General features: G+C 49.6%; 1 protein-coding gene and 1 long non-coding RNA gene across 2 annotated transcripts in view; one reads left to right on the forward strand and one right to left on the reverse strand.

The window, feature by feature from the left end:
• REV3L (REV3 like, DNA directed polymerase zeta catalytic subunit) overlaps positions 1-11017 on the reverse strand; it is a 242819-nt gene extending 231802 nt beyond the window's left edge. The window contains exon 1 of the mRNA XM_045010184.1: positions 10816-11017. Within this exon, the coding sequence (XP_044866119.1) occupies positions 10816-10954 (139 nt within the window). The 5' untranslated portion in view covers positions 10955-11017. The remainder of the gene's footprint in view (positions 1-10815) is intronic.
• Positions 11018-11440: 423 nt separating this feature from the next.
• The window catches only part of LOC123366372, a 44067-nt gene continuing 37749 nt past the window's right edge, over positions 11441-17758 (forward strand). The window contains exons 1-2 of the long non-coding RNA XR_006578050.1: positions 11441-11499; positions 16200-16328. This is a non-coding gene — a long non-coding RNA (uncharacterized LOC123366372). The remainder of the gene's footprint in view (positions 11500-16199; positions 16329-17758) is intronic.

Below are 17758 nucleotides of genomic sequence, written 5' to 3' on the forward strand. Positions count from 1 at the left end.
TTAACAAGAGTTAGGATGTGGTATGCAGAGATTACTGCCTGCCATTCTGACCAATACGGTCTCATTGTTTCCTTGTACTCCGTCTGGCTGTATCCATCTATCGTTTCTTGTCCTATACTTAGACTGTAAGCTCTTTGGGGAAGGGACCATCTGTTTATTATATGCTCATACATCACCTAGAACAATGGGGGTGTCAAGGTTTCCTCCCCCACTCTGAACTTTAGGGTACAGATGTGGGGACCTGCATGGACCCTTCTAAGCTTTATTCCTAGCTTAGATCTGGTAACGCTGCCACCAGCCAGAAATTCAGTGTCTGGCGCGCTCCCTGTCCCCCCAAAATCTTCCCCTCCCTGGGCTGCCTTGAGGGACTTCACCAACTTTCGTGTGAACCCAGATCCAAACCCCTTGGATCTTAAAACAAGGAAAATCAATCAGGTTCTTAAAAAAAACCAAACTTTTAATTAAAGAAGAAAGGTAAAATCATCTCTGTAAAATCAGGATGGAAAATACTTTACAGGGTACTTAGATTTATATAGCCCAGAGAAAACCCCTCTAGCTTCGGTTCAAAGTTACAGCAAACAGAGGTAAAATTCTCTCAGCAAAAAGGAACATTTACAGGTTGAGAAAACAAACATAAGACTAACACGCCTTGCCTGTGCTACTTACAAGTTTGAAACATGAGAGACTGATTCAGAAAGATTTGGAGAGCCTAGATTGACGTCTGGTTCCTCTTAGTCCCAACAGCGAACAACCCCCAAAACAAAGAGCACAAAACAAAGACTTCCCTCCACCAAGATTTGAAAGAATCTTGTCCCCTTATTGGTCCTCTGGTCAGGTGTCAGCCAGGTTTACTGAGCTTCTTAACCCTTTACAGGTAAAAGACATTAACCCTTAACTATCTGTTTATGACAGGGGGCCTGGTCAATGACTAGGGCTCCTAGGTGCACTGGCATACAAATAAATAAAAGAAGAAAAAAATTTGACTATACAGTGCCTGATCCAGCTCCCATTGAAATCTCTGGAAAAGCCTTCCACTTAATATCATTACATATAATAAAATTTGTTATTGTAGCCTTGTGCACAAATGCAACACTATTTTACACATGTATTTACATGCCACTGTAAAAACCAGAAAGTCAAACCAACTGCTATCAAAGCATGCAGCACAATAAACAAACTCGGTGCCAAAACAGTCAGCAGTCCATGTGCCCAAATGACACATCCAATTATTGCTGGGTATCCATCCCCCTGTTCTCCTTGGCCTTTCTGGTATGTTTTGCACATGTAGGCCATGACTGGACAGGAGTCAGCGAATGCATAGGATACATTGGTTCATTCCATGTACTAGAGTTCATTGCCTGTGACATGGTCCAGCTCCCTCCTGAATTGTCCAAAGAATGCATACTCTGCAGGCTGTAGAGCAAGAGAGGATGATGGCACTGGAGCCTCGTAGCTATGGGCTTAAAGTAATTATTCAAAAAGTTCTTTCTGCAGCTCTTACTCCCTCAACAATCTGTCCACCAATTTCTCCTCATGCTGTACAGATTCTGTCTCTCTTTCCACTCTCTATGCATCTTATCTATTTGACACTCCTTTTGGTTCTTCTGGAACTCGATCTCCCAATTAGTTTTATCTAGCTGCTCTCTCATCAGCCTATCCCAGACTCGTGTTCTCTTTGCTTGGGCTAGATTGGTCCAAACTCCTAGATTCCTGGTGTCATGTGTTTGCCTTGTGGAGGTGGAAGGGCCTTGAAAAGAGAATGACAGAGTACATTATTGTCTGAGCATGACAAAAGTTACATTTCCAGCCCTGTGAAAGGGACTGCTTTAATTCAAGGTCAAAGGATAACACTTTTTATTAATGGGGTGTATTCACAGAGAAAAAACCATTGACTTCAGATATCCTTTGAAGCAGCACTGAAAATCATCACACATCAAGGTAAGTCTCATAAAAAAATAATTTGAAATAATTTTTATATCCCTTCATTTTCTCAAAGTGGAGGTTTAGAGGCGCCTTATGAGTGGTCTAATTACTATCCATGTTTTTTCAATCCTGTCAAGTCGGGCAAGCTGGAGAACATTGATATTCTGGAGGTACCCGAGGGGAATTGTGAAATTCTGTTCCAGGCCAACGGCAGACAGCCACCTTTGTATGCTAAGGAGATATTGAGGCATCTAGTGACCAACCAGCACATCTCAAAATGGAGGGTGCGTGTGAGTTACAGAGGCAGCCCTAATAAGTATGCCCTGCCCCAGAGCATAGCAGACTGTATGGAGTTCTTACTCTCTGAGAATTTCGCTTTCATCACCAGCCAGCAATGGGTGACAATTTGCTGTAAAAATCAACAAGATGCTGATTTAACATGGAGACACAGTACAGCCTCCTTACAAGCACCCTGCATCCACACACAGACCCAACTCGCTACTAGCAATGGGGACTCAAAACAGATCGCCACCCTCCGCTGTAACTTGGACTCATATACTAAAGCTAGTAATAGACCAATTAAACACTCTGGTTTTGTCTGGACTCATAATAGCCAGTTTTTAAACACTCAGTTCACAGGCGGTCTGGGACAGTGCGGCTGTGGCTGATTTATAAGGCGCACTATATTACACGAGCAGGGTATGTGAGGTTGTTCATTGTAGAACCCCAACCCATATTTATAACAATAATTGAGCAACTACTAAAGATTTCATGATAACTGCTTGTTTAACTTTTTCCTCTTTTTGTGGTATCCATTTTGAAGCCCACATGGCGTCAGGGGAATAGCGTGAGTTCCACCCTTAACAGAAGCACACCAAAATCACAACATGTTAATAACTTAACAGGCCCATAAGCCAAACATCTCTTCCATCCATTAATAGAAACAAATGGTGGCAGAAACTTACCAGACGCCAGCTTCAGCGTTTGTTTTCATAGCAATTCTGCAGCGGACTGCTCCTCAGAACCATTCCCAAACAACTCTTCCAAATATGGACCCAGGATGTGCTGCAGCTGCTCCAGCAGCATAGTCTCCCCGGTTACCAGCAGCACTAGGGTCACTTATTGCCCTTCATTCGACAGCTGACTCTCTCCCGTGGCTGTGCCTCTGATGGGGGCGGAGAGGTTGTAAGGGTAATATCCCTGCTCAGCAGATTGTCATGCACCACTGTGGGCTCAGGCTGAGTGTTTGCTACAGTTCTTTGTACCAGACTGATTTCCTCATAAAAGAGGCAGGAAAACAGAGTTCCCAGAAGTTCCATTAGCATCCTTGACTTTGCAGTTCTGTCTTCAGATGCTTGAATTACTCTCTGTATTGTTCTGCTGTCCAGTCGATCCCAATGCTACCAGGCACTCAGATATAATTTTGTAGACAATCATTTCTTACGTTCTTACAGAAGTTGAACACCTTGCTTGACTCACACCAGAGGTTAACCAGAATCCACCTATGTTCCTCTAACCAGCTAGCAGCATGCAGGATGACTTCTTAGGGCTGGCCATGCTAATGCACATCCACAAAGACTGTGTTTCCAGTTGAGCAGTCCGCATGAAAATGAAGGGTTAAACACAGAGCAGTTGCATTTGAACCAGGCAGTTGCTTTCCGTTCCTGGGAAGTTTTGGAATTATGGGCTGGGAAGGACAGATCCAGAGGACAGTGTTGGTGGACTCTCCAGATCCAAGTCTGGCAACTTAGACCAGAGCTGCATCCACATTGAAAAATGCCTGAGCTTTGATCCATGTCATAGTGGGACTTGAGCTCTGACCCATCCTCCCTATCAGCATCAGCAGGCCTGAGTCCGGAAGGGTTCCTGGACCAAGTCACACTAATTTCTCCGTGAACTGCAGCGGAGGTTGGACTTAAACCTGAGTCAGAGCCTAGGCTTATTGTGCTGTGTAGATATACCCTCAGTGGTGAGTAAGTCTCCTGTAAATTTCAAGAATCCCAAAACACACAAATTACTTCTTCCTATCATGATACTTACATGTCTCACCATTGTGCCAAGAATGAATCTGAGAACAACCAAATTAAACCGAAGACTGAATGTAAACAAAAGTTTGAACTATACCACTCTCCTGACCAATTTCATTCTGGAGGTTCAAACACCAAAACCATGTCTTGGGCTTTCCCAATGCTTTTATAAAATTGCTGGGCAGAAGAAAAGGAGTAAGAAAAGAGGAAAGAAACATGGATGGGATAATGTATGTATTTAACAGATCTGATGATCCATGTTCTATTATAGTAAATGCTAACTTATAGAGCATTTTTTGTCTACAGATCTCGAAGTGCTTTACAAAGATGGACAAAGTATACTGTCTCCACAGAAGGGGGAATTGAAGTGCTGAGTTAAGTGATTTGTCCAAGGTCACAGAGCAATTAAATGAGAGCTGGAACAGAACATACACTTTCTGACGTCTAGGTCTTGCCTACACAAACAAGTAGGCTGTGACAAGGCAGCATGTGAATCTACCTCACGCTAGCCTGCTGTGGTCTAAGGGCTAGTCTACACTTACAAGCCGGGTCGATGCGGTGAGTTCGACTTCTCGGAGTTCGAACTATCGCGTCTAATCTGGACGCGATAGTTCGATCTCCGGAAGCGCCGCGGTCGACTCCGGTACTCCACCACTGCAAAAGGCGGTGGCGGAGTCGACCTTGGAGCCGCGGACTTCGATTCCGCGGCGTCTGGACGGGTGAGTAGTTCGAACTAGGGTACTTCGAATTCAGCTACGCTATTCACGTAGCTGAATTTGCGTACCCTAGTTCGACCCCGCTTCTTAGTGTAGACCAGCCCTAATTCTCCACGTGCATCCTGCAGATGCACAACAATAGTTTGTTACAGTGCTCTTTGAAACAGGACTAGTTCAAAGCACATTAACGAACTAACATGCATCAGGATCCACACCCTAGCTTACTGAGTTCTAATTCTTCAAATAGGCAAGCCCTTAGACTCTCATACAATCCAATGGACCACACACTACTGTCCTTATATTTTACTGGATATTTTTATACTAAAAATCAGCTCTATCCCTTGAAATAAATTCTATTAAAAACGCCCATGGATGCAAAACATAAGTTGTCAACACTGCATCTGCCACATTTTCAGATTCATAGAATGAAGTCAGAATTATTTTTCCTTTTAACCCGATTAAACTACTGAGAAGTTATCTGAAAACACAGTAAAAACCTGATGCATCTATGACAAGTTATTCATAACCATAAACAGGCTTTAAAAAAATTCCATTCACCCCTGGAGAGAGGAACTTGCTCTAGCAAACAAGGGGCCTTAACATCAATTTCTGTAGATTTCAAGCTTTCATTTACTAGCTCTTATAGTTGCAGAGATACCCTTTAAAAAGTCAAACGTGTAACAGATGAAGCAGCATCTTTCCAAGTCTACAAGCAGCTTCACTGTCTCTACTGTTACTCAGAGTTTCCCCAAGCATCAGGAGAATAAGAATTAAAAGACTCTGGTCTGCTTCTGTGCCACTATTCATTCTCTAGACAGCAGTGAAACATCATGGACTACATCCACTTCAGGCTTATTCAGAAAGAGGCAGGCATTAGAGTTACTCAAGGTGGAAGACTGAAAGGACAGACAGATGCTAGGAAATTAGCACCTGCTACCCAAAACCTCCTGGCTGCAGCAAGAAGAAAGGGGTAGACTTGTACAGATCATCTCTCACTTTAGGACAGCTCCCATTGGCCAGGGAACAGCAAACCGCAGCCGCTGGGAGCGGCCGTGCCTGCGGATGGTCAGTGTAAACGAACTGTCTCTCAGATTATCAGGGTTGGAAGGGACCTCAGGAGATCATCTAGTCCAACCCCCTGCTCAAAGCAGGGCCAATCCCCAGACAGATTTTTACTCCAGTTCCCCAAATGGCCTCCTCAAGGATTGAACTCACAACCCCTGGGTTTAGCAGGCCAATGCTCAAACCACTGAGCTATCCCTCCCACCCCGCCAGCGGATTACCCTGATGGGCTGCAGGTTGCCCACCACTGCTTTAGGACCCAAAGAAAAGATAAAAGTTTCTTCGCCCTTACAACACCTTTAGGGAGGAAGGGAGACAAACATTTAAATTTTAGGAAGCCTGATAACTAGAAGCTGATGTGACAGATGAAGGACCTAGGCAGGTTTCAAAATTTAACCTTGATTGAAATCCTAGTGACTTTCCCCTTCCCAACAGATGAAAGGCTTCAGGACCCTGATCTTTTCAATCAGCACTTTGGTCCTAGCCCTTGGACAGTAGGGCCCCTACTTTCATATTCTGTATATCGGCCTCTGAGTTGCAGGTTTAGTCCCCTAGCTAGCAGGCAACTGGAAAAATTTTAAAGCAGTTCTATTTTACTTGATGAAAAAAGTAACTAGTGTTTTCAAACTTAACACCCATTCAATCTTAAAAGTTCTCTCAAAATAGCCCTTCTTACATCCAAGAATCCGTATGATCTCAAAATATAACAAAAGCAGTTAAAACCATGAAAGAGTGCCACTTTCATTATACCGGTACTTCCAATATGGCAAGTCATGTCAACAGATATGCAAGTCAGCTTTAAGCACCAATGAGCGCTAAAATGGAACAACTAGTAGCGAAATTGTACTTACATAAATGAAGATACTTTAACTATGGTTCACCTTCAGTTTGATGAAAGCAGATAGATATTGCGAAAAAAGAAAATAGACTCATTCTCTTTGCTTTGGCTTCGACACATTAAGGTTCTGATTCCTAACCTTTTAAACTCTTTTCTTGATCTAGGACCAGCAACGGAGTCAGCACCTGCCTCTCGCAAGCACCCCCTCAGTTTAGGTGTGTCTGCATCCTTTCAGTTCTTTTCAGCGGGGCGGCACCCACTTCTTGTCAGCGCCCCCCTCCGGCCGATGGATCCCTTGCTGGGTTTTCAGCGACTCAGTCCTCAGGGTGAGCCATCTATACCTGTCCCTGCAGCCCCTCCTGGGCTCCAGTCCTCAGTATGACCAACGGGGTCCCTAAATATCCTAGTTGGCCAGCTTACGTGTGGAGGTTCCTGTCCTGGGGTGAAACAGCACCACCAGGGCTTCCTCCCTTGGGGCTCTTTGCTTGCCCTTCAGTCCTCTGACTCTGGCTTTCCAGCTAGGTCAGTCGGGTGGGGGGGGAGGGGAAACAGTTCCACAAACAGTCTGTTCCCTGGGCCTGTCTTCAGTGACTCCTGGCAGCAAGCCAGAAGCTATTCCCTCACAACCCCGGTTCCTGCCAGCAATTACCTACCTTAGCCCTTGCAGCCAGCCAGGGGCACTTCTTGGACTCCCAGTCCCTGCTAGCAGGCTGATCTCTCCAGACCCTTTCAGCTCCTTTTATATGAGCCTGCTGGGCCCCCATTGGTTGCTACCTGTAGCCTCTCTGATTGACTGCTTCCTCTGCAGCCTCTCTAGACTGCTTGGAGGACCTCTCCACTGCTCCTTTCCTGGGATGGGTGTGGCTAGACCCCAAGGCCCTTTGGGCCCAGTACACCCCATCACAGGACCCAAAAAGATTACCATGTTCACTCAGAGGTAATAAGCTCAAGATCTACCCTTCAAATGTCCACAGCAATGGACCCATACATCCATTTTTAAAAGCATGTAAAAGGGCAGTACTTTTTACCAGAAAGTGTCTATGGGCACAAACTTTTTTACCTCTATGAGCAATTTGCCCCTATTTATATATATTATAGTTTGTCTGACGGCTGGCAAAATGATCAATTCATGATACACAACTATGAACGAAACAATGTACAGCAATATAGAATTCCTTCCTCACTCATCTGGCTGTTTGAACACTATCTCCCGTCAGAAGAGAAGGGCATACAGCCAGATCCCACCAACACCCACAGCTACTAGACGATACAAAATGTGGTGCTGCTAGGACTTCAACTTCTAGAATCTAAATGACTGATTGGTATATGAAAATGGCTTAATCTCCACTGGCTCAGCGGGTGGGCCTTGCAGCCTCCTTTTGAGCCCAAGACTCTTAATTAGCTGCACAGTGGTTGTTTCATTTTAAACATACTAAGATTAACATATCGACAACGAAACTAAAGGTGCAAGCTGTCTATACAAGCATAGTGGGGCTAGGTGCTATGCACAGTGTTGCAACTTCGCACTTTTTCTACCTGGCTGGCAAGAATATACATTTACCTTAATTAGAAGGGCTGATTTCTTTCATGCAAGCTTATAAAAAAACCCGAAGCATTACTGTTGCTTAAGACTTGAGCTGTAGGTGTGTGCCACTATCTTATACAGCCCGCAGAAAAATCACCTCACGTGAGGGATGGAACCTAGTTTCAGCTCCTCACCAGCCAGTGCTACAGTGTCTCCTACAGGCCTGCAGGGGCCTCTGTGAGGCGAGCTGCGCCCAGGCTCCTAATTACCACATTGTCAGTGCCACCTCTTGGACAGGAAGCAGCAGTGGTGGCCTGGGTCAGAGCTGGCCCACTAACCCACCCCTGCACCCATCACCACCACCACTATGAACAGCCACAGCGGGATGCTTCTACCTCTCAGCTCGGAGGGGGGGGGGGGGGGGAAACGCAGTATTGAGCTAATTTCACAATTTCCATAGATTCCATGAAATCATGATTTACACAGGGCCTTACTCATAAACCAGAATAGAAGTCAGTTTATTGATTCTGAATTACATACAGCCAATGCAATAGTCAACTGCAAAGTCAAATTTTCTCCCGTTTAAAAAAGAAGTCAATATATTTCTAAGAGATTAAATAAAATCTCATTATAGTTCCACTGTAAACAGTTGCAGAGTTTACTATGCCAAGTCATTTAAATATATTAACGTTGACAGTGAGGTGTTAATAATTGCTTACTTCCAACAACACAATTAAAAGAACCTGAATTCCATCCGTTTTTACCATTTAAAGACAAGCAGAACTACAAATGTATTTCTCAAGTCTTATCAGCAAAAATTATTAAAAGAAATGAAAAGAAAAATAAAGGCAAGCTACTCTTTGTGCTAAAAAGTAACATGGAAATAATAGATAATTAAAGCACTCTTCCTCTGCCGAAGCCAGAGGAAAGTCACCATTAACCAAGCTGAATTAGAAAAAGTTCTGCTATGAAAACACAAATCAAAGTTTATGTCAGGGAAGCAAAAGGATTTCCCAGTATGCTCTGAGTCACTGGACAAAGTGAAGTAGTCTACTGTTTACTTTCCATGCCATTCTCCTGATATAGCAGATCCTCAACATCTTCTTAAAGAAACTCTATCAGTCTTCTCTTATGCATTTAAAAAAATAGTAAGCCCGTTCCTTCCAGACAACCTCAGGCTCTAAATATATGAATAGTGAAACAATTACTCATAGGATTACATAATTACTTTCTCAAAGAAGCTTCCCTCTATCATATGTAGTTTGAAAACTATTGAAATGTACAGCATTTAACAGATTTTGTTATGGGGAAAAATATGAAGCACTGAATGTACGCAAAATGCAAATTACAACAGAAGACGTCTCGCTATCTTATATCAGCTTATTTTTGTGTTAACTCAACCTATCTACTTTAAAAATTTAAGCTTTAGATGCATCAGTTTGCATCTGCTTCAATTACCTTACCTTACCTTCCTCTGCACCTGAAGAGTGCACAGAAAAGATAACTCTGAAATTCCAAATATGAATAAAGATTGCTATACTATACTAATGGGGGAAAAGACACCTTTATTGTGCATTTTTACTGCAGTTTCTGCCCTCCCTAATGATAAGAGTGTACATTAAATACTCTACTTCTAGCACACATCTTTAAAACGCACGAATACCTTAGTTCCCAAGGTCAGTATCATATAACACAAACATTTCAATGTTCTCTAATATTTGTAACAACTGATGGAAAGGAGGCCTTTTTTCATCTTCAGTGTGCACTGAAAACTGGCAATAAAGGTTATCCATATTTAGAAAAATGTTATTGGTAAAGAGAATGTTGGTATTTGGGGGGGTATACCTTGGAATTGCCATGCTTCGATTTAAACGATAAGAAGTATAGCTGAAGGAGTAATGAAGAATAAATAGGATGTTACATTAGGAAGTCGCAGGGGCCAACATGTGGCTAGTGGTTAGGACGTTCCCTTCTGCAGTGCAGCACTATTGCCTATTGGTCTGAGCAATTTACAACATACTAGCGTAACAGCAACATAAAAACAACCACTTCACAAGTCTTGTTGCAGAAGTCCCACGTATGATACTCTGTATTAGGAAGCCGTTTAAAGATACAGTACTTATAAATTAACTCAGTAATCACCCCCTCAAAGACACGTATGATTTTTTTCTCCTCTCCATTCACACACAAACGCTGCGTCTCTTTCTTTAAAGAGGCAAACCCCAACACCTCACGGCCTGGGTTACGTACAAATCCCTCTATCCGGAGCAGAGCAGACCCGCTGTGTTTGTACAGCTGCGCTTAGTTGTGGTTCACGAGCTACGACCGAGCCTATGCGGGGGCAGCTCCTCCTGTGCGCGGCGCGATTGTAGCAATTTCCTACTCTCCCCGGGCACAAGCCTCTCTGCTCATCCTCGCACCTGCAGATCCCGATCCTGCTCTCCGCGCCCCCTCCCCACCAGCCATGGAGCCTGCAGGGAGCCGCGGTCTATGGAGACCCTGCGGTCCCCACCGGCTTCAGGCAGGTATCACCCCACGCAGCAGCAGCAGCAGCCGCCGCCAGTCCCCGCGGAGTCCCGGCGGGGGAGGGGCGAGGCCGGCGGCGGCAGGTGAGGCACACGCCGCAGCACGCCGGGGCTGAATCACAAAGCGAGCCCTGCGGGGGGCTGGTCCCCGGGCCTAGCGGCGGCGGGGGCTCCGCAAAGGCAGCCGGGGGTCCCTTACCTGCAGGGGTGGCGCCGAAGACTCTCACCACGGGCACCTTCTTGGCCTGGGCCTCTCTGAAGCGGGACTGGCCGGGGTCCAGGCCGGGCAGCGGGCTGCCCATGTAGTAGTCGGCGGTCACGAGCCTCACTGAGAACATGTTCGCCGCCGCCGAGAGCGACCCACGCACTGAGCGAGCGCGGAGCCCACACGGTTCCCCCGCCGCCGCAGCGAGCGCAGCCCCCTCCCGCCCGCCCGGCGCTCCCCGCCCGCGCGCACACACACACAGACACACGCGCGCACTGAGCAGCCCGAACTGGCTCTAGAAGAGCCTGGCCGGCCGCGAGCGCCTCATGGGCAGAGCAGCCCCTTCCCTCGGCAGCGCGGACGCCTTGGCGGCGGTGCCTCCTCGGCTCCAGCTGTTGTTGCCATGATGATGATGTCACGGACGCAACCACTGGGGGGGGAGATGGGGGCGGGCGGGGGAAATGTGTTTCTCCCCTTCTGCGCTTCAGCACAGGGTGTTTTTTCCGCTCCCTGGGCAGTGGAAGCCGTGCGGTATCGGTTTCTCGACCATCGGCCCTAGCGGCTGGGTGAGGCTACGGAGCGCCGAGTCATGGATCGGGCTGGGGACTCCTGGGCTAGGATTGGGTTAGGCTGGGTCGGGCCGCCATTTTGGATGCTAAGGCGTCTCGCTGCGGGAAGGTGAGTCGCCGCCCGCTGCTGGGGGAAGGGGCAGTCTCGTGCGTGACAGCGGCACGAGACTGGGGAGGGGAGAAGAAGGGAGAAAGGGGCCAGCGGGAGTTCTCAGGTAACGTTTCGCCGTCGCGTGCGCCCCCTTTGGCTGTAACGGTCACTGCGCGCGGCCCGCAGGAGAGGGAGGGGAGGAAGCGAGCGCAAGTCTCAGCCTATAAAGGAGCGGCGGCGGCTGCTGGCGAACGTGCTGCTGGCGGCGGGGAGGAGCCGCGATGCGGCTGCTGCAGCTGCACGGGGAGGAACGCGGCGTTCCCTGTCCCACAGCCCGCTCCGGACGCGCGTCCACCGCCGCTTCCTCCGCGGCAGCCCGTGGCCCGGCTGCAGCCCGCGGAGAGCTGCTCTCAGGCACCGCTAACGATGCGGCCGCTGCCGTTAGCGGGGGGACCGGGCTCCCTTTGCGTCGCGTGCCTCGGTCTCCTTACAGTGCAGTGATTGTAGGGCGGCCCCACAACTCCCCGACCGACCTCCCCTCGGCCATCAGCCGCCCACCCCGCGCCTGAGGGGCCAAGCGCCAGCCCCACTGAGCTCACCGGAAACCTCCTTCCTCCCAGCGAGGAATCCTAGGGAGCAGCCTTCCTCAGTGGGAAAGAGACAAGGTGCTGCCAGCCCACCGAGTGAAACCCCCATGATCATGAGATTGGCTTAAAAATCATGAAATATTTTTTCCTTAATAAAGTCTGGTCTCGTTTTGTTTGCCTTCTGGTTTCTCGGCCCTTAGGCTGTGTCCGGCCCTAACTACGGATAGAAATGTAGGGTGGTGGTTGTTGGTTTGGTTTTTTTTTTTAAACTGAGATTTTCATTCAATCTCTGTTCCCTGGCTGGGGCTTTAGGAAAAACACCAAATGTCACAAGAGCTGACAGCCCTGAAGAGCCTCCTGTAAAAAGGCTATGTGTTTTGTAGGCCTATTATATTTTGTTTGGTATGTGTGTAGATTGAAAGATACAGCAAATGTACAAATCTATAACATCAGACAAATTCAGTATGTAAAACATATGCTGCCCACTGAACCTGTGTATGTTTTGTTTTTAGAGTTAAACAAAAAAGAGAGCAGGCAATTCCTACCCTTCATTTACTCTCTGAAGTTCACGCATCTTGGGTGGATTTTTCAATCTATTTCTCTATTCGTTGTCTCACTGGGTCAGTTTGTTTTCTCTGGGTCACTTTTGTTCCTTTATCTCATTTTCATGTAAATGGAAGAAAAAGTAATGCTACTCAAATTTTGCCCATAGTCACAGAGAAATGGGATAATCTGCCTGGTGCACATAATTAATTGCCATTAATAAATTTGATATTGAATTCTGAGATCTAATAAGAATTTAACACACAATTGAGGTGCAGTGCCCATTTCTGTAAGAGCTCTTTGTTTACAAAGGGTCATGTATGGGACATCTTTTTAACTATGAGGACTAGAAACATTTGTTTTTAAGGAAGCTTAAATTCCACAAAAACTGACAATCACCAAGGAAGTACTAGTGAAGCATATCACCAAGTACCAGCTCAGTCTGACCCAGTTTTCATCCTCTTATTATTGTTCTTTGAACAAATTTTATCCTGCTCCCTATTTACTAATTTTTCCTCATTTCTTCCCCTCCACTCACAGGAGGCCTGCAGTCATCACTACACTTTCTTTGTGTTACTTCTATCTGAGCCCCAGCTGTCTTCCTGTTAATCTGGTTGATCTTCACTTCCATCTCATTGAGTATCCTTGCCATCTTTTCCTCTCAGTGATGGCTTTGAGAGCTAGGCTTCTTTAATTCATCTAACAAGTAACATGAAAGCAGCCAACAGTGTACTCTGAATCTGGGAGAATCGTTGGAAAACTGAGAAAGCAGGACTAGAACAAGAGTGGTGGACACCTAATCTGGAGAAAGTTTCCTGTCCGGCTGCACCGCTAATGTTTAAGTGAAGACCCTATCTATGCTGATGGGAGGACTTCTCCAGTCAGCGTAGGTACTCCATCTCCCTGAGAGGCAGTAGTTCCTAGTGCACTGGGGATTAGGTTGGTTTAAATGTGTCGTTCTGAACTGTGGATTTTTCACACCTCTGAGTGATGTAGTTATACCAACCTAATATTCTAGTGCAGACCATCTTAAGTCTCTTGAAAATGTGATTTAGGCTCCTAATTTTCTTAGGCAATTCTGAAGATTTTATCTTGCCACTAGACCCTGACATACACAAATCTAGAGACAATAAGATCAGGTACCTCACCTGATCTCAGCAATCAACCTATTATATGGAGAGAGGTCCTCTGTTAGGGCCCATATATGCTAGATTCTTTAACTGCTGGAAACAATTTAGCTGTCAAAATAGACAGGACAAAATGGTTTTCAATTCTATAAAAGAAAACATTATAGAGATTGGTGGACCATGGTATACGTGTGTGTAAACCAGGGGTCTCAAACTCAAATGACCCCGAGGGCCGCATGAGGACTAGTGCATTGGCCCGAGGGCCGCATCACTGACACGCCCCCTTGCTGCCCCTGGCCCCACCCCCAATCCACCCCTTCCATGAGGCCCCGCCCCTGCCCTGTCTCTTCTCCACCTCCTCCCCTAAGCGCGCGCAGTTTTAATAAATATATACACTCAGTAATGCACCTCACTCAAAGGACAAAACACGCACTTAGATTTACTGCCTAAGGCTCTGGGAGGGAGTTTGGGTGGGGGAGGGGGTCTGGATGCAGGCTCTGTGCTCGATGCAGGCTCCAGGCTGCGGCAGGGGGTGGGGGTGCAGGCTTTGGGATGGAGTTTGGGGATAGGAGGGAGTGCAGGGGTGAGGGCTGTGGGGCTGAGGGTGAGGGGTACATGATGCAGGAGGGGGCTCAGGGCTAGGGAAGAGGGTTGGGCTGTGGGGTGAGGGCTGTGGATGAGGGGTTCATGATGTGAGGGGGCTCAGGGCTAGGGAAGAGGGTTGGGCTGTGGGGTGAGGGCTGTGGATGAGGGGTTCATGATGCGAGGGGGCTCAGGGCTAGGGAAGAGGTTTGGAGTGTGGGGTGAGGGCTGTGGATGAGGGGTTCATGATGTGGGGGCGCTCAGGGCTGGGGCAGAGGATTAGGGTGCGGGGGGATGAGGGGTTCATGATGTGGGGGCGCTCAGGGCTGGGGCAGAGGATTAGGGTGCAGGGGATGAGGGCTCTGGCTGGGGGGGAGGAGTTGGGTGCAGGGGGATGAGGGGTTCATGATGTGGGGGTGCTCAGGGCTGGGGCTGAGGACTAGGGTGCGGGGGGATGAGGGGTTCATGATGTGGGGGCGCTCAGGGCTGGGGCAGAGGATTACGGTGCGGGGGGATGAGGGCTCTGGCTGGGGCTGAGGATTAGGGTGCAGGGGGATGAGGGGTTCATGATGTGGGGGTGCTCAGGGCTGGGGCTGAGGATTAGGGTGCGGGGGGAATGAGGGCTCTGGCTGGGGCTGAGGGTTTGGGGTTGGAGAGGCTCAGGGTAAGGGCAGCCTGCCTTGCCAGTACTGGCGGAGGGCAGGCACTAGGACCCTGCGGCAGCAGACAGCAAATCTGCTGGGAGCCCTCCGGGCAGCAGGCAGGGGAGAGGCGCGCTGCGTTCTGTCAGGCAGGGACGCAACACAACGTGGCGGAGGGGGCGGAACACGCGGAGGGGGGGTGGCAGGCGGGGGCTGGGACCTGCTCCAGGCAGGGTCGCGGCGGGGGGGCAGACCTGCGGTGGCTGGGGCCGATCCAGGCAGGACCGGGGGGGGGGGGGCGGGAAGAGACCCAGCTCCAACTATTGCTGGAGCAGGGCGCCCAGCCCTGAATATTGCTGGGGCCCGGGCCCCACACAAGTATATAACCTGCCGCCCATGCCCCCCGGCCCGGCCCAGCCCCGGCGGGTCTCGCTTCCCTTCCCCCCCCCCAGCCCGGCCCCGGCGGGTCCCGCTTCCCTTCCCCCGGCCCGGCCCGGCGGGTCTCGCTTCCCGCCCCCCCCCCCTGGCCCGGCCCGGCCGGTCTCGCTTCCCTCCCCCCCCCCCCCACGGCCCGGGCCCGGCGGGTCCCGCTTTCCCCCCCCTTACCCGAGCGCGTCTCCAGCGAGGCCTGAGCTCCGTCCCGCTCAGAGCCGCGTGGTGAGGGGGCGGGGCTGGGAGCTCCACGCCGAGCGCAGCGCTCAGCCCAGAGCTCCCAGCCCCGCCCCCTCCCCACGCGGCTCGGATCGGGGCGGGGCTCAGGCGCTCGGACGGAGACTCGGCGCTCTATGCGCTGAGGCTCCAGGAGAGGGGCGGAGGCGGGAGCCTCCGCTTTTCTCTTGGGGGCCCTGCGGAGCTCCCCTGGGGAGCTCCGCGGGCCGCAGGGAAGAGCTCCGCGGGCCGCATGCGGCCCGCGGGCCGCATGTTTGAGACCCCTGGTGTAAACAGTCCTCTCTGCAATATAAATACAACCATGTCAGGGGAACAGGACGCTACACAGTTTTATGCCCTAATTCAGTTACCAATATCTATAGACACACACAGTTTTAAAGGGTTTTTTGTTGTAATTTATATAAACACATTATTTAGGTACACGCATACTTTTATGCACATTTGAATATTTGTGTTTGTTTGCTTGGATTTGCACTTAGCAACGTTAACTCTAATTCCAAAATAAAGTAAGTTGAACTTAAAGTATGGGATCCACAAGAGTAACAGTTCTTTTTCTTCAACATTTTCAGGTCTTATCTCTGCCTGACTCCTCAAACATCCATGTCAATGAACCTGCATGCAGGAAAAGCACATAAGTATTCAAGAAAATATCACCTGAATTGAAAAAATGAAGAATGAAACATTTTTAAAATGCGGAAGTATCACATATAATTTCTCCTTTTATTTAGAAATAGGGCTGTCAATTAATTACAGTTAACTCATGTGATTAACTAAAAAAATTAATCGCGATTAAAAAAACTAATTGATTAATTGCAGTTTTAATTACACTATTAAACAATAGAATACTAATTTAAATTTATTAAATATTTTGGATGTTTTTCTACATTTTCATATAGATTTCAGTTACAATGCAAAATACAAAGTATATATTATTTTTGATTGCTAATATTAACACTGCTAAAGAAATAGTATTTTTCAGTTCACCTCATACAAGTACTGTAGTGCAATTTCTTTGTCATAAAAGTGCAACTTACAAATGTAGAAGTTTTTGTTACATAACCGCACTCAAAAACAGAACAATGTAAAACTTTAGAGCAGGGGTCTCAAACATGCGGCCCGCGGGCCGCATGCGGCCCGCGGAGCTCTTCCCTGCGGCCCGCGGAGCTCCCCAGGGGAGCTCCGCAGGGCCCCCAAGAGAAAAGCGGAGGCTCCCGCCTCCGCCCCTCTCCTGGAGCCTCAGCGCATAGAGCGCCGAGTCTCCGTCCGAGCGCCTGAGCCCCGCCCCGATCCGAGCCGCGTGGGGAGGGGGCGGGGCTGGGAGCTCTGGGCTGAGCGCTGCGCTCGGCGTGGAGCTCCCAGCCCCGCCCCCTCACCACGCGGCTCTGAGCGGGACGGAGCTCAGGCCTCGCTGGAGACGCGCTCGGGTAAGGGGGGGGAAAGCGGGACCCGCCGGGCCCGGGCCGTGGGGGGGGGGGGAGGGAAGCGAGACCGGCCGGGCCGGGCCAGGGGGTGGGGGAGGGAAGCGAGACCCGCCGGGCCGGGCCGGGGGAAGGGAAGCGGGACCCGCCGGGGCCGGGCTGGGGGGGGGGGAAGGGAAGCGAGACCCGCCGGGGCTGGGCCGGGCCGGGGGGCATGGGCGGCAGGTTATATACTTGTGTGGGGCCCGGGCCCCAGCAATATTCAGGGCTGGGCGCCCTGCTCCAGCAATAGTTGGAGCTGGGTCTCTTCCCGCCCCCCCCCCCCCGGTCCTGCCTGGATCGGCCCCAGCCACCGCAGGTCTCCCCCCGCCGCCGCGACCCTGCCTGGAGCAGGTCCCAGCCCCCGCCTGCCACCCCCCCTCCGCGTGTTCCGCCCCCTCCGCCACGTTGTGTTGCGTCCCTGCCTGACAGAACGCAGCGCGCCTCTCCCCTGCCTGCTGCCCGGAGGGCTCCCAGCAGATTTGCTGTCTGCTGCCGCAGGGTCCTAGTGCCTGCCCTCCGCCAGTACTGGCAAGGCAGGCTGCCCTTACCCTGAGCCTCTCCAACCCCAAACCCTCAGCCCCAGCCAGAGCCCTCATTCCCCCCACACCCTAATCCTCAGCCCCAGCCCTGAGCACCCCCACATCATGAACCCCTCATCCCCCTGCACC

Source organism: Mauremys mutica, chromosome 3 (assembly GCF_020497125.1).
Source record: "Mauremys mutica isolate MM-2020 ecotype Southern chromosome 3, ASM2049712v1, whole genome shotgun sequence".
Classification (NCBI taxonomy): domain Eukaryota; kingdom Metazoa; phylum Chordata; order Testudines; family Geoemydidae; genus Mauremys; species Mauremys mutica.